The 21,891-nt window shown below is 33.1% G+C and overlaps 1 protein-coding gene across 2 annotated transcripts in view; it reads right to left on the minus strand.

Annotated features, from left to right (window-relative positions):
• Positions 1 to 1,823: 1,823 nt before the first annotated feature.
• LOC140040708 (cubilin-like) overlaps positions 1,824 to 21,891 on the minus strand; it is a 143,223-nt gene continuing 123,155 nt past the window's right edge. Inside the window, exons 60-66 of one of the 2 annotated variants that reach the window (XM_072086837.1) lie at positions 20,857 to 21,065; positions 9,653 to 9,794; positions 8,870 to 9,054; positions 8,443 to 8,611; positions 8,018 to 8,259; positions 7,649 to 7,793; positions 1,824 to 3,281 (exon numbers count right to left, since the gene is read on the minus strand). In XM_072086837.1, the coding sequence (XP_071942938.1) occupies positions 7,662 to 7,793; positions 8,018 to 8,259; positions 8,443 to 8,611; positions 8,870 to 9,054; positions 9,653 to 9,794; positions 20,857 to 21,065 (1,079 nt within the window). In that variant the 3' untranslated portion in view covers positions 1,824 to 3,281; positions 7,649 to 7,661. The remainder of the gene's footprint in view (positions 3,282 to 7,648; positions 7,794 to 8,017; positions 8,260 to 8,442; positions 8,612 to 8,869; positions 9,055 to 9,652; positions 9,795 to 20,856; positions 21,066 to 21,891) is intronic. The other variant, XM_072086838.1, reaches the window with a different exon arrangement.

Here is a 21,891-nt window from a genome sequence, read left to right on the forward strand (position 1 = left end):
ATAAGAAATGTATCTCTTCTAACGGACAAAGATGAAACAGAAAGCAAATTTAACCTCTCCTCATAGCACATCTGTCCACGATGCTGTTTGAGAGTAAGACGAGTTGCTCTCCTATGGACCCCCTCAAGCTGATCTGACAAAGACTTCGTCCATGGAAACCAAGCAGGTTGCGCATACTCCAGACCATTAGATGGCTGGTTTCATAATAATGATGTTCGGCTAGATACATCTGATGATCATGGCAATACTTATGAAGTTCAGCGACAGATGTACAATATGTGAAATTTGCATATGTAACTTCCTATAACTATCCCGGTGAAACCCATAGCCAGGCGTTTTTTCATGGTTCGGGCGAACCCTCTTTATATAACGAACCCTATTAATCTACAGCGAACCCCCTACGACATGTCCACTACCTCTCTGACAATCCACATGATAGTTAATGTTTTTGTAAATCGATGTACATGTTACAGTTTTGATTTTTAGTAATCGTTTTACCAGTGAGGTATTTTTATACCTCCCTGACGCATCTATCATAATGAGAAACGAAAAAACTGCTCATTTAAATTAAATAAATGCAACAATCAATATGAAAACGATGTCGCAAAGCAGCTGGAAAAAAAGACTATTCGTTATTTTTTAGGAATATATTTGGAGTCTCAAAACACGTCTGCACATGGTGGTGCACATGGATGGATATGCGGAGATTATTTCGACAGTGAGAGGGGATGACGAAATAAAATACTAATATAGGCGTAGATATAGAATTTTGTAAGTAGGCGTAGATGCATTGACTGCGTTTATTTTAAATGCATTCCTAAAACAGGTTTTCTAGTGGCATTAATAATAGCTCCAGAAATATATATTGTTTTGCAAATAATGTAGTTTGATTATCATAGGAATACAATAGAATTAAATAAAAGTTAAGCATCAACATTAAATTCTTAATAAAAGTCAACATTCTCTGGAAGTGCATAATAAAGTTGATCTAGCTACTAAGGTATATCTAAAAATTATCAGTTTGATATATTTATTTTAGCTGTTTAATGTACACCATGCCACCAGCGCTGTATTAATATTTTTCTTTGCATAAATTCAGCCACTCTGGTAATACATGAAACATCTCAGCAGCTATTTCATGTTACCACCACCCAATTAAGTCGAGTAGATTAAAATGTTACTGCGCCTTCCATTATTGTGATGGGATAGGCGGATGTGTTCTTTCACACAGAGTAAGAATGCTGTTATATAATTATTACACAGCTTCATTGCATGCTAGCACACGAGGTTGTGAAAACCAGGTGGTCAAAAATTTCATATATTCAAAATGTAAATAGAATTAATTATATGAAAAATGTTAAAGATGGAAAACGAAAGTTGGCCTAGGATATTACTTTAATGATCTATCATTTAAAATTCCATTATTCGTTCAAAATATCATTGATAATTGTGGTACACATGATATTTTTTCTGATATTCGAAATGGTAATGACTTTGATGCCAAGTGGGCTTTAAATACAAAAATAATTATGAAAGAAAAATCTAGCTCTCATTGGGTTGAAGACGATAAATGTAAAAGGTCAATTGAATATTATATGTAGGCCTATATAAAAAATGAGCCCAAAATTTGAACAGTATCTACTTGATAAAATAGACTTTGAAGGAGCATCGTTAACATTTAAGCTGCGATTAAACACCCTTCCCCTTGAAAGAAAAACATATAAATGGTCAAATTGTGAAACAGAAATGAAGAAGAAACTATTATGCACTTTCTTTTAACATGTACCACTCTAGAAGAAGAGAGAAAAAGAACTTTTGGAATGTAATCTTTTTTATTCTTATGACTATTTTCAAAATTTAGATTTATTCAACAAAACTTAGACCATATGTGATCTCCCTTCATGCATTCAAGACTCCACGGACATTATTCAAAATGTACCTAATAATTCTGGCTACATTATGTTTCATCGTTGAAATACTAATATCCCTCACGTAGGTGCGAGCCGACTATTTTAAATTACAAACAATTTCCAGGCAAAACGCCTACAAAAGCATTGCATTTCGTAGACCTCCCAACCTTCGTGATATATTAGTCAAATCCAAATTTAAAAGTGAAACATATGACATTCTCATGTCATATATTGGATATATAAACTCACAATTTACAAATAAACTTTATTACTGACAGTTGCTTCTTAACATTTGTATTAATTAATAATTACAAAAAATATAAACGTCGTAGTGGTGACGTGTAGGTTACAGGTATAGGCCCTACTTTACTATTTCAATCGACAGTGACATGTTTAACAGAATAATAAATCGCTAATGTTTTTCTGTATTTAGTGGTATATTATTGATAGGCTTATAAAACATGAAAAAATATTGACCTATAGCAGACAATCTCTTTTCAAGACTCGGTTTATTTCCCGGAAAAGTGTCTCTGCCATTGAGGCTTACTCACCAGAAGAACTACATATATCGTAAAACTTCATTTCGACCTTCCGATACAAACTGCTATTTATTTTCAAACATTTTGTCTACCACAATTCTAACAAAATAAAAAATTACCATATTTATTTAAATAAACGCCCCACCCCCTCTTGAATAAACACCCCTTTTCTAGTAGAATTCATTGAAATAAAATCAAGACACGCAATATGAAGTACTGAAGACATTTTAATACTCTTGCTTTGGTTGAAAATATCTGAGTATAACAATACACACTTATATATTATATAATTAATTTATATGATTGGTTTCATGAACTACATTTGGTTAATACACACTACCATACATACAAAACTTGGTTACATATATACTTTATGCTACATTGAAATACTGTTGTAAATGAGAAATTCTGCAATATATATAATTATATTTATGATATAAATCATGGAATTTAAAGATGAATATAAAATACAAGCAATCATAATATATTTACTTCACGCACGCACTACAATTAAAATAGGCAAACATGTCCAAAATATGCAAACTATATCATATATGCTATTAATATTGGAATGTAAAAAATCCACCTTATATTTATATATTTTTATTTTATAAACATGAAATCATTAAAAATACTGTAATATTCCAGTATTCTTTGGTCTTTACAATTTAAAAGTATAGTAGATATGATGCTCACAGCTGTTTATATTTTAATACACTATATACTGATATTATTTGCATAATTTGTATACAGTATGTTTCAGGAACAGAAGTAAGTGTAATATTTTGTCCAGATATCGAAATCACTTGCTTTTTCTCTTGACAGATAACTTCTGCAAATAAAAAAATATATAAATTACAGATCTCCCTATTCATCCGATGATCCGTTTTCAGATATTGTAGGTGATATCCCATACACAAACAAATACTTTTTCCACTGTAGCAATGTAAAAAAACATTATGTCACACTTTACTAGAGAGCAGGAAACAGCACACTTACTTGTGTTTAAAATTTACCTAATTTGATGCAGTTTTTAAATTTTATTTATGAATATTATTTATTTTATATATGAAACGATATTTAAAACCTATTATTAAAGAGCAGCAAACAGCAATACAATAAACTTTATTTACCTAATTTGAATTTTGTTTTCACTTACAAATTATGTTTTTTTAAAAAATTATGATTTACTAGAACTAACATTAATACAAAATATGATATCTTCTTAGGGCAAGGCACTATTTAAAAATCCCAAAATGCAAACTAATTCCTCTCTGTTACAATTTTATGGATGTGAACTTTGCAAAATAACAATCTTTTTATAAGTGGTTATTACATAGAGTATTGTGCTTACTGTATATATATTTTCAATTTTTTTTTTTTTTTAGTAATAAATTTTTTTTTATGCAGCCAGTAATAACATCAGCTCCAGAAGCCTTGAATGGTTTTAATTTCTGCAACAGATACAGTTATTTGAGGAATGTCAGAAATATTGGATTTGTCCACATATTATGATATGAAGTGAATTGACTCAGCTTTATCATTTGCATTATTGATGCATCCATCAGTCTTTCTTATGATTGATGTTAGTACCAAGTATAAAATTCAAGCAGAAGCTAGCCTTAAGTCAAAAAAACATTTACAGTTTTAGTGTCGACACGTATTCCAAATAAAATGTGTTATTTAGGACTACGAATCTATCATCTAATCGGCTGTAACTTGATTTGTTTTATAAAATTTACTCTTAACAGTGGTTGTACAATTTTCAGAGAAAGTAATATAATTTCTATATCATCCACATATTAATATAATGTATAAATTACCTTCTATATAATTCACCACCCTTTCTATTGTTTTTATGAACCACAAACAATATTAACAGATCACTAATGACCTTGTGTATGTGATTTCATTTGAAAATTACATCAAATGACTGAAATGCATATGAGTAAGTTAACAATGAGTAACTCGCCAAATTGTTAAAAGAGTTAGAATTAAACCATGGACATTTGGATTGGAAGGCAAGCATGTTAACCACCAAGCTATAGCTTTACTCCAATGGAGTTTTCAAGATAGTATGGGCTTCTTTTCGAGATATCAAAGAAACTGGGGGATTTAATTCCAGATAAACTTATGATGCAGATATAATGGATGATCAAGTTACCATACATTTACAGTATTTTACAGTTTAAAATGGTTTTGATCACAAATAATTATGTAAAGTTGGCAGTTAATATCTTAACAATTATTGTAGTAGCAAAGGTAAATCTCGAAAAGAAAGCCACCTTCAAAAGAAGCCACCCAAAAGGGCTTTTTTGTCAAGGTTTTACGGTATTGTACATACTTCATTCTAGTCACCTTCAGTTACTGAGTAACTTGAGTTCTATTCATTATTTCCACAGGCTACATCTGTATGTGTATTCTTATTTGCGTTGAAAAATAATATATCTTTGTAATATAGTTAATTAAATTTTCAGAAAATGAATAAACTACTGCCAAACTACATGGTATTGCATATTCCTCAACTGTTGTAATGACTTTACAAAAACAGAAACCTCCAAAGTACTGACTTTTAACTTCTCGAATGTACCACAGACAACGTATGAAACGTATGATGATGTCAACTCCAAAAAACCATTCTTGGGACTTTTTATGCCTGTCTGAATAGTCAATAATTATAATAACCCTCACACCTGATTGTAGTGATTCCTTCTGTCTCAAGATCACCCCTTGATATACGAATTATGAATCTTTATTTGTGGAATTGACCACATACATCTTTTGAAAAATTAAATGTGGTGTGCTTTCATGTGTCATGTCTTTTAGGTTTGTACTACCCCTTGAAATAGAAAATATCTCTAAATTCTGGGTTAGTGTAATTGCGATTGACCATAGAATGATTTGATTTGAATTTATTAGGAAAATCATAATAAAAAATAGGGTGTCTAGAAAACTCAGATATCTGACTTTTCTAGATCGGTTACCATTATTGAAATGCTTGATATTCGTAAAACTAAACCTACTCACTAACCTGTTTCACAGTGTCTTAGACGATTAATAGCATTACGTATAGTGTTTAAGGTTTGGTAGGACCCTTAGTGTGGAAGTGGGGAGGCGGAGTTAATTTGAGGGAGGTGGTTATTCGAGGGATACTTTACATTTGTTAGTTTTAATAATAAGGTACATTTACAAATAAAATCCTCTAGTATATATGAAAGGTGGTAAAAAATGTTTGGTAAATTGTAGATAACAGTCCAATGAAATCTACTAAAAATAGTATAATTGTGTTATAAATACAATACAATATTGTGTGTATAAATGTGGATGGGCATTTAGACGGCTTGCAACATGGGCAGAAATATCCCAGGGTTCTAACGGGACACAGATAGCGCACAGCATCAATTCTCTCGATGTAATTTTATATACTTATTCCCCACAACATACTCCTATATTTGGGGGTCGGCGATAATTAATTTAATTGATGTTTTATTGGGGCGGAGTTCTTAATTGGTATAATTAATACATTATTCCATGACACAGTGTGCCGTTTTGGCCTAAGAAGAAAGACGTTCTTAACGGCTTGCAACATGGGCAGAAATATTCCAGGGTCCTAACGGGACGGGACGCAGATAGCGCACAGTATACATAAAGTCCAATAACTCGGCTATCGGGGTTTCATTCGATTTCAAACAAAACCTCTTATCAGTTCTCTCGATGTAATTTTATATTCTTATTCCTCACAATATACTCCTATGTTTTATGAATATATTTAATTTGATCTTTATTAATGTACTACTGTACCTTCACAAGTGTGGTCCGAAAATAAACAAAAAACTAAAATGCCCAACTTAGTTGAAACCAACTATGCAGGAAGTTGCAAGGTGATTGACATACCTTACCGTAAACCAGGAAATGACTTCTATCTACCGCGCATAGAGTTAAAAATCTACCGATAAAATCAGAAACGTTGTTATAAAACCCTTTATAATATCTTCCCAAGATATAAATATGGAACAATATCGTAATAGTGGAAACTAATGTTATCAAATCTTCGTTTCGCGGTACATCTGAGATAGATAAGGTAGGCGGAGATTTGTCCCTTAGTTTTTTAATTGTGCTCGCCTATGTCAGAATAAACCATAATTTTTATATAGATTACAAATAATACATTTATAAAAGATTTTTCAGGATAGCCCAAAAAGCTTATTAGCTTATTTCCATTAGTATCCTTTTATAATCTAAAAATATAAAAATAATAATAATAAAAAAATTACAAAGTACTGCATTAAACACGTAAATATAAAAAAAACAATAACATAATAAAACAAGTTAAATTAAAAGACTATGATTGACTTATAATTAAAAAACTATGATTGACTTTGATGTGATTTTAACATTTTTCTTAAAATTAAATTTGTTTTCTATTTGCTGAATGGAATGAGATAGGTTATTCCATGCCTTTATGCCTTAGTAAACGCCGTGGCTAAAGATATGGTACTGTATCCGAACTTCTGTTTGCTAAAGGTACGGTAAAATTGCATTACGTCAAAATCAGCCAATGGAATGCTGGTACGTGTGTGACGTCATCGTATAAGGACTTTTTTTTCTCTTTTCTTTTTGCTTCTTCCGAATCATGAGCTGTATTTGTGATATATCCACGACGGTCTTAATTCCATGGAGTTGCTTAATTCTGTCTGTCCTTGAAAGTAATTGGCCTTCTTCCCTCAAATTGATACATTAATTTATATTACACCAATTCCCTTTTTGAACAAGATCTGAATGTTTTATTTTTGGCCTTTTCATTGATTTACATATACTATATCATCTAATCTATTGACTGAGGAAACAAATTCACAAATTGTACATCTCTTGACCTTTCTCGTCACCATGCAAGTTATGTTTAGCTGAATCAGGTATTATCACCCGGAGTGTAGTTTTGTAATTGGATTTCCATCCCAGTAGTGAGTTATGGCAGCCTTTAGTTTCACAATCCGCTCCTGACAGCCATTTAAATAGAGGATCGTAATGTCGGCTGATATGTTTACAAAATATCATACATTTTTGGATTTATTTTTTGTATGTGCTTTGTTAGTTTACTAAGTTTTTTAATTAAAGACAATTTTTTACTGATCTTACACTAAATAATAATTATTCTTTGTTGGCAGAGGCAATTGTACAAATAAAATAGAATCTACTCACATATCTTGAAAGATCAACTAGAAAAATTGATTCTAAATCCAGTAGACAATGGAGAATCAGTAGTTTGTTGAGAAGGATCACCACTAACAAAACGTACAAAGAGCCTTCTTGTTGAACCCCAGCCTACAATGTCTGCTGGTGATCTCTATAAAAACAATCATTATCATTAATAACTACTAGAAATAAATAGGCCTATTAAATCCTTTTTTTTCCCTCTAACTTTTATTTTTACTTACTCTGGACGCACCTTCATTCAAGAAGTGTGCCACTGTTTCAAAATTGTAGCTTCCAAATAAATTATTATTATTATATACAAAACTCTTTTTAGCGCCACATAGTAACAGTAATAATAAAGTGTCACAAACTTACCTGTCCACAGTAGCGCCCTATGGCTGGTGCATTAGAATCTTGTCCATTATATATTTCAACTACGCCATTGTTACATACTCCTTCAGGTCCAGGTAAGTTAATTTGTGTGAATGATAGTGTAACTGGTCCCTTGCCTGCTGGTACTTCAACAAGCCACTCACACGTAACATTGCTCGGGTAAACCTGTGGATAAAGTGGACTTGTGAAACTACCACTTGGTCCTATAATTGGTCCTCCACAGCCTAAAAAACAAATGAGAAAATCGCAAAAACAAAGGCTTAATATACAATAACTCTGTTTTGAAGATATGTAATAACCTAGTTTTAGAGGTTAATTAGCACATTTCTTTACCTCATTTTTTTTTCATTTTCTTTTATTTAATTTTTCACAAATAAAAATGCAAGATTTATTTATTGATAACTGACCTGGTGATATGGTAGATGCTGAAAATGTAAGATCAAAACCAGCATATGTAACAGTTGAATCTGTGACAAATCTTAGGATCGCCAAATTGCCATTAAAAAACAATGGATCTGGAATAGCAGTTCCACAATATTTAGCAACTTCTGTACTTGTATCAGAAACATTATATATCTGTCATTGTAAAAACATAGGATACAATCAGTATGGTACAGATAGGCTCAACCCTTGCCTATTACTATATATACAGCACCCGCCTCAATTCAGAATGCAACCATTGCTTAACTTCGGTGATCTGACAAGAGCCAGTGTTTCAACGCAGTATGTAATAATACTGCTACTCAACAAGTGAACATTACTAAGTATATCTATTGTATAGCATAATTGAAATCATTGTCTATATTTGGAATGGTCATTAAAAAACATTCTTACCGATAGGTAATCATAATCACAATTTGCATGGAATTCAATATCGAAAGAAGTAAAATAAATTGACAAAAATGTTCCTTGGGATGAAGTGATGTTGTTAAAGCAATCATGATTGTCATTATAAGTTCCCACTGGCCAGTTGGGACTGGTCACACGTCCGCTATCCTTAGTTATGTCATTACTACAATCTATAAATTAAAAGATTCTTATTTATATGTAAGATTATTAATATCTATAATTAATTGAAGGTAAAAATCTGATCAGTAATGTATATTCTGGTCGGCATGGACTTCGATCTACCCAAGACCATACCCGTCTTGCCATCCCCAAGACCAAGAGGTCGTTTGGCGATAAGTGTTTTTTTGTCATCGGTCCTAGATTGTGGAATAACTTACCATCTTATATTCGTGAAGCCCCAAATGTGCAATATTTCAAGAAAATGAAATTCGGTAACTTTTTGTATAGGCCCTCATAGTTTTTATATATATATTTTTGTATTTTCATTCCATTTTCTATTTTTTGTTTTTTTGTAAGTTTTGTTGAGTATATAGTATTTTCTATTGTACAGCGCTTTGGTCACTTGGAAAAGCGCTATATAAATCCAAAATTAAATTAAATTAAATTAATTAAATATAATTGTAAATAAACCTGGTAAAAATTCCAAAACTCTAACACAATCTTATAAAAAAAAACACAGACAGATATTTTTACTGCCAAAAAATATCTGAATAGTAATACAATACAATCTTAATAGTTAATTCACAACAAAATGAATATAATAACTACCTGATATATAATATGTTAAGCTGAATCCTTGTCCAGTTGATGAAAAGTCAGTTACAAAATTGATCTGTGCTGAACCTCCAACTGAGTTGAATACTCCTGGAATAGTTGATCCACAGTACTTCATCACTTGTCCATTTGATCTCTAAAAACATAATTCCATTATTAGTTTTAGCTAATAATCCTTGTTTGACAAAAATATTTACTGTAGTATCCATTCACTTTGATGAAGGTGAGGTGAGGGATTCAAACTTAGTTCAAACAATTAAATTTAGTTTTTTTACCTTTACAAATGCCCAGAAACGCTTTTTATTGTTCTGTTTATTAAACAGACTATTGACATAGTCAGCATAAGGTTTCAAGCAAATTCTGAATGGCTTTGTATGATTTCCAATCATCTTCATTCGCTTTACCTTCTTAAAAACACAGTTTTTCTTTTGAATCAATTATTATGGATTTGAATGTTTCCTGGCTTTCCATGTAACTTTGGAAACTGCAGCATCAATTATATACATAAAACATTAAATTCTAAGGATCAATCAACATCATCATCACTTTTAACAGGATTAGCCAAAGTAGATATATAGTAGAGAGGCCAAATACACAAAAGTCCTCTATAAAAAGTTTGGGGGGCATTTTTTGTTAATAGCAGGCAACCATGTTGAATATATCCTTTGTGGGGTGACAAAACCGATAGGGGTGGATGCCATCTTCAATTTTGAGTTTTAAGGTCAGTTTATATGGTCAAGAGGTCAAACAAGGTCAATTTATAAGATTTTTATTTTATTCACGGAAAATCATCTACATCATCAGATCTATCCAAAAAAGGGATTTTTGAAGATCAACTGATGTTTCATATCTATATATAAATTTACGTAAGGGCAAAATTCGGTAAATCGCGCGTTATTTCTAGAATGTTAACTCGATGGTATATAAAGTTGGTTCATACTTTCGGTACTGATTTTAACCACCAGATGTAACCCTGTTTACTAATTAAATTGAGTTCGATAATTAGTTATTGACGATTAAAACGAATTTAGGTTCAACGATTTGCCCCAAATAGGGGTGTTTTTCGATCGTGGTATACACTGTCTAATGGATGTCCGTCTTGAAAAATACCCGCAGACAATAATACGAGGATGCTTCGCATTTTCCTATCTCCTCCTACGGTAATTGTTTTTAATGGCTGAAAACCGGTTGAACAGCTCGAGTACAGCATCATAATGTTGAAGACAGGCCGATTTTTTTTTTAAAATACTATTTTGATAGATTTAATATACGTTTATACAAATGTATTGATTTGCGATGAATGGAACATTCCAATCTCTGTTCCACAGGTGTATATTCCCTCAGGCGTCGTAAAGGCAAGTACTGTATATACTCATAACAGAAATTCGATCCATTTTTTTTTTTCAATCTGTGCTGCAGAGGTTGGATATAATTTTTTTAACTGATAATGAGCTAGCGTTTTCAGTCGCCGTATATTATGTACAAATCTTTATTATTGCATTTAAACCACCCACATCATCACCCTTCCCTCACTGGCATGAGTAGCGTTGTAAAGCCAGTAGAGGATAGGCCTACGGTGCATCAAATCCCCTAAACGCAGAACAACTTTGGTGGGTAGGGTAGGAACCAACTTAAGTATGAATTGGCTCTAAGAAACAATTGAAAACCATTAGGCCTACTAATAAAGTTGAGTTAGATAATTTAATTTTTATTGACGATTAAATCGATTTTATGATTTTCCCCGAATAGAGGTGGTTTTCACAAATTGTTTTACATTATATAAACATACACGTCGTAGTGATGTATCGTTACATGTACTATACTATTTCAATCGACTAGGACGGTGATAGTTTCAACAAAGTATTACATAGCAATGTTTTACTGTGTTTAGTGATATATTATTTGTAAAACATGAAAACAATTAATATTTCGTTACTAAATGGATAAAGAATATATTTAATATATTTAAAAATTGTTCCTCTTTGCACCCATCCTCTTCCCCATCCCTCACCCCTAATGTTACACAAATTAAGTTTGTTTAAATTTGACTTAAACAATTGGTCTCATTTTGTGACAAGTTTCTCTTTCGGAAGTAATTCTGAGGGTGCTAATTTTAGTTTGAGTACATAAATCAGTGTCTATTTTCGTTCCTGTAAACGACATGTATTATTGTACGTACATTTGAAATCGCCAGTTTTTTAACGCTGAAATTATTATGTATTCGAGAACCATCTGTGGGCACGACCTAGATGGTACGCGAGCGAAGCGAGCGTACCATCTAGTTATAGTAATTATGAGATAAACATTTTATTTTACACATAAAAACATAGGAAATTAAATATAAAAGTGTCTTTTTCTCAAAATGTTGTTTTCACATACTTCTGTAAAGTACACAGTTTTATAATAGGCTTTCGATCCCCAGTCTGTTGTTAATTTGTCTTTTTTATGTTGTCCACCAGTCATCGTTTTGATTTTTGTCGGAAAAATAGGTCAAGTATAATATGTATGAAACGCCATATGTGCCAAAAGATTGCTCTTTTACTATAATATTATTAATATTATCTATAATAATATAATAATATTTGAAAGTTTGTTTTTAGAAAAATCTCGAACACAGAGACCCTCAATATGCCCTCACTGTTTTGTTTGGGTCAGAGATGTTTTTTTTGGGTCAAAGACCCTCTATAATGTAATTATTTAACATTTTTGTTCATTCTTTCAATGATACAAGTTTTTGTTGAAGTTTGTATTGAGTCTCAAAAACCCTATATTGGACTTAATCAAGGTTGGAAGGAGTGGTATAAATGGGTTCTCCTTCTTAAAGCCTTCGCATCTATGCTTTCTTGGCTGACGGTGATAACAGATATGAAACTCCTTAAGTAATTAAGAGGTCCTTTATACACATGGATAAAGACGGTTTCAACGTTATTTACAAACATTACGTTGGCCTACTGTGTCTAGGTATGGAATCCATATCTCCAACAAGACATAAGCGCACTTGAAAGAGGAAACGTCATGCGACAAAACTAATTCCAGCTATCCATTCTTATTCATATGAAGATTGTTTAAAGTTTCTTGGCCTAACAACCCTGTATGACAGACGAATTCGTGGTGACTTGATTGAAACATTCAACATTTTCAAAAGGTTTTGAGGGTTTAGCCTAGGAAGACTTCCTTCAAATGAGATGCAGAAATACACGAGGACATCAGCTTAGACTTTTCAAACCTAAATTTCACAAAGGACTGATAGGAGATCCAACTTTTCACAATGAGTAATTATATATTTGAATAGTTTGCCAACCGAAGTTGTCATTTCTGAAACCACCAACACATTTAAAAACCGATTGTATTCGTTTTAGAAATGAGGTTAAAAGGGTAAACAAGTTTACCTATCTAAACTAATCAGAACCAAATATTCTAAACACTGAGTGGATGATCGATTCAAAATAGAATCATTGGTGGTATATCAAGAAACGCTGTAATTTATTGATAGGTCAGACTGATCTCGAATCACACATAATACACAATATTCTTTCGACCTGACATATGATAAGGAAGATCTTACATTTAAAGTAACAACTTATTAAAAGATAAAAAAAAAAGTAGAACTTAGAACTTCATGAGCCACTGAGAAAGCATCGCTCTAAACCTTTGCGGATTTCTATAAGGCAATTGTTTCGATAAAGTATATCAAAACAAAAAAAACTCGACAGAAAATCTGCTGACCAACCATTGGAGTATGATCATAGCTCAATTATAATATGTTTAACCAAATCTGACTTCAGATATCTTGATGGATGGCATTGAAATACCCACAGATGTTCCAGAAGAAAACCAAAAAACATGTTGGTCATGCACTAAAGGATTCAGTAAACATAGCTGTCAAACATCTGGTGACTATGCAAGTATTTATAAGTTACTTAGAGATTTCGTCATTTTATTGTATTTGATCATAACATTGGAACAAGCAGTGAAACGATTGAAACGTATAGTCCCAATGTACTAATCTGTACTTACATGTGTTCGGAGCCACATTCATCGGTTTGGAGGAGAACAAATATGACAAACATTCTTCTATGTCAATCACAAAGAAGCTTATGCAATTATACATGAAAGTTGATGTATGATATACACTTTGTAACTCCAATAGCAACCGTACTAAAGTATGGACGATATCTGGTATACTGAACAATAAAGTGGTTGAAAACCTATTAAGAACAATCTAACCAGCTTCCATTCCATTACAGGTTGCAGCACGTCATTATTTGCTGGTTATGGAAAGAAATCCTACTGGAAATTGTTTGTAACGCATCCACTCCTTGTAAATGGAATTGATTAACATTAAGAATTTGTACGTACAGTGTACAGTAAAGTTTAATTGCCAAATATATGGTACTCTTGAGCAACTGTATAATAACAGACTACTCTTTGGAGGGTCTTGAAATGCTACCTCCATCTAGACTCAGTGACCATATACCATGAACACTAGTGATATATTTCCCTTAAATATTAAGTATTTCACTTTACAAAATAAATATTTAAGGACTGACAGTATTTCCCTTAAATTGTTTTCACTTAGGCAAACATTTAAAAAGCTCACCTATGGTGAATACAGACATCTTAGAACCTAACATACGGGTCAACTATCAGGTATGTGGCCTAAATTAATCGGGTCGTTTGGAAGCCCCTAACGCAGTTGTCAGTTTGGAACTTGTTACATGTGTATGTAAATTAAAGAGCCAGATGAAGTTGTTACCGAAAGCATGCATGTGTGGTTGTGATTCAATCGTTTGCTGTACCCAGATGGCCAGTAGGAATTATATCAGTGCTGGAAGAAATACCCACCTCAGAGCGTTTACCTCCTTCCATCCCAGAAAACTCCGATATTGACATGGGCCTATTACTCCAAACCCACAAATCCTCTGTGACCGTTTTTAAATGAAATTTATGAAATTCTAGTATGCCTCCAATTTCGGTTATTTTGATACTCTAGGACTCATCCTCTCCATCCCTTGAACACCTTCCAGGAGTGATTCAAAAAGTTTAAAATCTTCCTAGTACAATTCTGGTCTTTTTGACACCACACTATAAACATCAGCCCCGGGCTATCATGAAAATTATATTTATTTCAATTATTAATACTGATAATTAACAGGTCTGTGCTTTATTTGACCTTATGACCTTGAAAATGACCTTTAAACTTGTAAGTTGAAAAATTGATGAACTTGACCATATACCGCAATATGTCAATAATGATCCAATAATGGTTGAATTTCTTTTAATTGGCTTATATGTTGTTGAAAACAGCTTAAACCCCCATTTTACCATATTTGACCTTATAACCTTGAAAATGACCTTTGACCTGAAATTTGAGAGCGGCATCCACCCCTATCTTTTTTGTCATCCCATAAGAGATATATTCCACATGGTTGCCTGCTATTAACAGAAAATGCCCCCCATGATGAAAAAGCTCACATTGGCCGCCCTACTAATATACGTTAGTTACAAAAAGTAGGTCAATTACAGACCCTTCATTCTGGTTTTTATTTGCTGGTCTTGTAACTTCTTGTACTTGGTAAAACCAAGTGGATCAGTAATGTCAAACATTGATTTTACGTCATTTAAGTTTTGGTTTAAAACATTAACATTGAAATCATACATGATAGGATTTAAACTTTTGTTGAAATTTGGGATTATTATTATAAATTACGGGAAATGCTTTGCCAAAGAAAAGACTATGGAAAACATTGTGGCTGTTGGAAGTTTGTAAATATATAATTACAATAATGTAGCCTAGGACTGTAAGTAGAAGGTGGTAATTTGGATGGTTGTAGTAAGATATTTATGATTATGACCATTATGGCATTTACAGGTTATAAATCAAGTTCGGTTGGCACAGAACATGATGACCAGGCAGCCCCTTGTCAATTGGTTGCTGGTCCGCCATCGTTTGCTGCTCTATTAGCTGTATGGGCGCTACAGGGGATAATCTGAGGTTTTTCCACACCAACCAAGAAAAGTAAATACCCAAATGTCAAAACCTTGTGTCCTGGCATGGAAAACGTCTTACAGAACGTGGCATTCAATGACCATGAACTTGCTAAACTATGCATGGGTCTTAGCGCTCTAAGAAACGAAAATAAATATCAACGACGATGCTCAACGACTTCTTGAAATATGCACAATGTTGGGTATGTGTATTAACACCTTCAAGAGCAAGCTACGTCATAAAGTATCATGGAGAAATCCAAGACTCGGGGCATTGGCACCAGCATGATCTAGTGATAGTACTGACCTGGTAGTAATTAAAGAATACTCGCACATATCGTAGTGCTGACGGGGACACAGATCATTCATTGGTGTGTAGCAAAGTCAAAACACTCCCAAGAAATTTCATAATTCAAAGAATGAATCAGCCAAACATGAAAAATGAGAAGTACATCAATGATTTTGAAGAGGTTTTCAATCGAAAATATGAACAATTAGATCAATGAAGACACTAAACAAATATTGTACCATCTGAAAATATCAATGTATGATGCAGCACTAGAAATCTTTGGGAAGAAGGAAACATGATGAAGAATGATTTCAAACCTTTGTTGGACGCAAATTGTAACAGGCATGCAACTAGTTAGAACCTTCGAATCATAACAAAGGCAAAGTGCAAACTGCTGCTGATAAAGGAGATTCAAGGAATATGAATGTATGATTCGAAAAGCACTTTGACCAAGAATAATAAAGATGTCACCATTGAAAGCTGTTGACGGATGTATCCTGTCAAATAAAACCAGTCAACTGGCAAGATAGGAAGAACACTACATGCTTTAGATGAAATTCCTTGTGTTGCATCTTAACACCAAGCCTGAAAAAGAAGAACTTAGGAGGGCTTTGGACTCCTTATCAAACAGCCGAGCACCAGGCACAGATGGCATACTGTTGAAAGTTGCTAAGAATTCCCTACTACTACCAGTATTTAATCTACTAATTCAGTGCTTGAGTACAGGAGACATTCCACAGGATACGAGAGATGCTCTTATCTATAAGAACAAAGGGGCCCAACAGACTGCAACAACTACAGAGGAATATCACCCTTGAATATAACTGGAAAAGCAATAACAAAGGTCATAGCACAACAATTGCAACATGTTTCTCAAAATCCCAGTGCGATTTCCGTGCAAAAAGATCCACCATTGATATTGATAAGTGTAGAGAACAAAGAAAACCGCTATATGTTGCATTTGTAGACCTCACAAAAGCCTTTGATATGTTGAATAGGGAAGGCCTCCGGATGATTCTTGACAAAATTGGATGTCCTCCTAAACTAATAGTAGGCTTCCAGAAGACTATGCATGGCTGTATAAAAAATGAACAAAACATTTCTGACGGATTCAATACCAGAAATGGATGCAGGCAGGGAGATGTCCTTGCTTCTATGATCTGTGATCTTGCTATATGCATTCAATGGAATAGATTTTATTTTTTTCAATTTAGCTAGCTATCTACCAAAAATAAATTGCAATAGTTTCATTCAAATTTGTACAAATGTTATAAACAAAAGTTAAAAGTTAAGAAAACTAACTCATCCTTTAGATAATTTCAGAGATGTAAGAGGGCAAGTGATGATATGACAATATGCAAGGTTGATTGAGCTGCATTTCTCAATAGCAGAACATACAAATGAGCCATAGAGGTATTTGTTAAAATGAAATCAAAGAATTTAGTTTTATAAGGAATAAGACGTACTGTTACTATTTTATTTATTTTTTGGTTATCCGCACTTGGTGGATAACCCCTTGTTATTGTCAGGATCTTTTTTTTTGGTTATCCGCAAAGGTATTGCGGATAACCCTTGTGATTGCCACAATCTTTTTTTACACAAATTTTGTTCACGCATATCTCTAATTCTGCCCAACATATGATTGTATAACTTTATCATAAGATTGACCTGTATCTGTAGGTGTGCAAGAAACTTTGTTATACGACTTTCTGTGGAAAAAAAATGGCATGTTTCACAAAAAGTTACTTCTAAATACGAAAAATCATCTAGTTTTACCAGTTTTTAAACATTTTCGACTTAAAATCATGTCATACAAGCGGACAATTCGCGCGTTTTTGATGAAAAAGTTTAAAAATTCGTAAAAATTATGCTTTTTTTCAGTCATAGTTTCTAAACTACATGGTGAAGTTTATTGTTATTACATATTCTGGAAGTAGATGAGTTGTAGATATCGAATCATTCATCAATATGACTAACCGGACATTGTGATGTTACTGTATGGCCACTCGATAATATAAAATAGAGGACTTTTGTCTCTTTCGTCACAGCTCATCACATTTAATTGAGCGCATTTCCACTTATCCGTATTCCATTTTGTCCCATATTTTGATATTGTCTACCGTAGGCCAATCAATCATCTTTCGCATGATTTATATTTTATTTATTTATTCAGGTATATAAAAAACCTTACAAAAAGCAGAACAAGTCTGAAATTATTGTAGTACATATAAAAAAAAATGAAACATTACAGAAAAAACTACAGAAAAATTTACAATATGCATAAAAAATAAATATACTGTACATTAATCATTAAAATTTATCCAAAAGAACAATATTGCAATGTCATAAAAAAATAGATCATTTTTCATTCATTTTATCAGTGAAAAGTATCATTAATTAGGTTCACTGGCATTTAAAATATATTTACCAAGGTTTTAATTTATTTTTAGCAATATATACAATAGTAACATGCAAAATGTCCATCAAGAAAAAAAAAAAAAAGGTCGCTCAATAAAAAATAAAAAATTTAACCCGTAAACATCAAAAAGTTAATTAAATAAACAACAACAAAAAACAGTGCATTTTATTGAGAGTTAAGCAGATCAACAATATAAGGTAATGCAGACCGTTTATATCTGTCGGTTTTACATTTAGGCACTTTTCCACCATTGGATCTAAGGTTTAATTTTCGCTTGCGGCAAGGAGGGAGCATATCCCCGTGCAAAGCCGATTTTATGAGACCCTGACCAAAGGAAAGGACCAGACTTTCCCTCCTTGCTGCAAGCGAAAGGAGTTGCGTCTCCTCTAAAGCTAAATCGTACGATATATAATTTTTTTCCAGGATATTTCTTAGAGCTCTTTTTTGAACAGCTTCAATTTTATATGCTAATTTATTTACCATATTTAAAATGTCTAATGACGTCATCATGATCAAAAGCGTGAAACACTTGGGTCAATTATTTTCATCATTACAGTAAATTTCAATGTGCTGTAGCTTCTCAAAATAAAAAGTGATATTCATGATTAAAACATTTTCTGAAAGCTGTTGAATTGTAGATACAAATTTATGTAAAAATGTTGTGCATCTGATGTTGTGACGTCATCATATGGCCAGTTCAATTATAAAAGTCGTATTTTCATATTTTGCGTCATAGTTCATGACATTTAAAAGAGCGCGCATCCATATTCTAAATATCCAAATTTCTTCAACACGTTAATATGTTGTTGCTCAGATAATTCCCTTCCCAAATTGCTATCTACGTGTTTCATTATGATTTAACCTTTCTGCTTCTGTTTCGAACCTCATCTGGTATTTGGTTGTCCTGGCAATGGTATTGCCCTAACATTGCGCGACCCTGTTATAATTTATGGTCTATTTGTCTATTTATTTATTCTTTTTGCGGTATCTTAATTAATGTAACTAGTTTTCAGTGGGTCTCCTATCACAAGCCCCTTGGGGATTCTTGGAGGTCCCTTTCATCGTTTAAAATATGTTTTACTCCTCGCTTGTTATTGTTTGTTTATGAGATGAATAAAAGAGACGTATGATGACGTCATCATGTTAAATATTGGAATAAAAGGCAGGTTCCGTTATTTCCACCTATTCTGCACTGTATGTAGTATGTATACAGTATTGTGTATACTGTATACACTTAGACACAACATAAAGGGCACACTAATATTTTATTTTCTTCAGGTCACAATGGCATAATCTTTTTTTCTGTGCGCATATTTCTAACGTATGACGTGCACAATAACCTAACTCGTCCTTGGTGAAGAGTTCAAATCTAGTTTTTTGGGGTTTTCGCTTTTGTGGTACATACAACATATACATATACCGCCTGTTACAGCCGCTAATGTAGAAAACGCCTCCTAATTTCAAAATAACTATTAATGTAGAACAATATACTGTTGATTTAGTAAACTTCCAGCCAATGTAGAAATACACAGCTTATGTAGTAAAATGTAGAAAATGTTATCAGTCTTCCTCCTCTCATAGGTGACCAACTTTCCAAAAGCGACCATTTCTCTTAAAAGACTGCTTCTCATAATCGACCAGCACCTCTCGTAAGTGGTCGATTATGTGAAGTGGTTCCTTATAAGAGGAGTAGGTCACTTACAATAGGAGGTGGTCGTTTAAAAGAGGTGGTGGTAATCATTAAGAGATGGTTACGAGAGGTGGTCTATTATAAGAGTTTGACCCTTACAAGAGGTGGTCGTTTAAAAGAGGTGGTGGTAATTATTAAGAGATAGTTACTAGAGGTGGTCTATTATAAGAGTTTGACCCTTACAAGAGGTGGTCGTTTAAAAGAGGTGGTGGTAATTATTAAGAGATGGTTACAAGAGGTGGTCTATTATAAGAGTTTGACCCTTACAAGAGGTGGTCGTTTAAAACAGGTGGTGGTAATTATTAAGAGATGGTTACGAGAGGTGGTCTATTATAAGAGGTGGTCGATTTGGTGGCAATAGTAACTGCGTTTAACTGTGAGGCAATTTCCCTTACTACATTAGCTGTTGGCCGTTCTTCACTAGCTGGTGTTGATTTTTATTGAAATTTATTACATAAGCTGGAGGTTTTACTACATTAGCAGTGGATTGTTCTACATTAGCGGTTGTTTCAACATTAGCTGGTGCTTTCTACATTAACAGTTGTAACATGCACTTTTATCTTGTATTGCTATTATCAAATTCCAAATTTTAATATGGAATCTAAACTTATTGGTACTATGTTTGTAGGATTCAAAACCCAGATGGTCAACTGGCCAATTTCAAGTAAAAAGCAGAACATGAGGGGTCTCCCTGTTGGAATTAACATTCAGCAGAATGGTGCATGGTATGAACTGAACATAAAAAGAAAAATAATAAATAAAGATAGTTAAAATTTTATGGCATACTAAAATGAAACACAAAATATTCTTACCAGTGGGAAGTCTCTGAGCTCAAGATGGTCATATATGCAATTGTCATGGCTTTCAATGTCCATTGCATTGACCTTGATACGAACTTCTTCACCATTTGGTGCGGCCACTGTCCATCGACAACGGAGGTTGTGGTCATAATTATTAGGGTAGTTTGGTGAGGTGATAGTTTGCGGTGTACTGGTTGCATTGTAGACACCTCCACATGTGGCTACAGTAAAAAATGAAAATTAGGTTGCCATATATTTTGTAGTGTTCAACTACACTACTATTACTGTAAATTGATTTAATTAATCTATTACTAGAGGGAACTCCCAAAGTATAATTTTTGAATACATACATATTAAAAACACTATATTTGCATTTGGATTATCACACCCAGAAACAACATACTACAGTCAACTTCGCCTAAGTCGACTTCGCGTAAGTCGAAAATTCGCAAAGTCCCAATTCATACCTATAGTTTACCATGTACAAGGTTATTTGTAAATCGAATTCGTGTAAGTCGAAATTCGACGGTATTTCTTGGTCCAAATGTCGAAATTCTTAGCATATTCTAACGTATAAGTCAAATTTTTAAAATCCTATTACTGTAGTACAGTAAACATAGCACGATCCATCCGAAGCCTGAGAAACCGATTGTTGTCATGGATACTGAAGTCCCTGGATAACGCGTGTTGTAACACCACCCTAGACGGGCAACAGTGTAACTGATCGCGTACATCGGTTGCTTTGATTTTATGAGCTGTCACTCTCTCGGTTTACATTAACCTAGCTGATAAATGATCTTTGAGGTTGCCGGTAATACAGATTGCGTCCAAAGAAACAGATGTACAGTTTTGAAGTTGATAAAGTTTACAAATGTACAGTACAAATAAATGATTGCTTGATAGAATTACTGTATTTATAATTAATGTTTAACTCTAATAAAAAACAATCTTTCAAAATCGAAATGTTTACTGTTTTTTTTCCTAGTTTAGATAATGAGATGTATGTTTAATTAATTATCTTCTGCAAGGTCTGACCAAATAAATTAC

Source organism: Antedon mediterranea, chromosome 2 (assembly GCF_964355755.1).
Source record: "Antedon mediterranea chromosome 2, ecAntMedi1.1, whole genome shotgun sequence".
NCBI classification, from domain to species: domain Eukaryota; kingdom Metazoa; phylum Echinodermata; class Crinoidea; order Comatulida; family Antedonidae; genus Antedon; species Antedon mediterranea.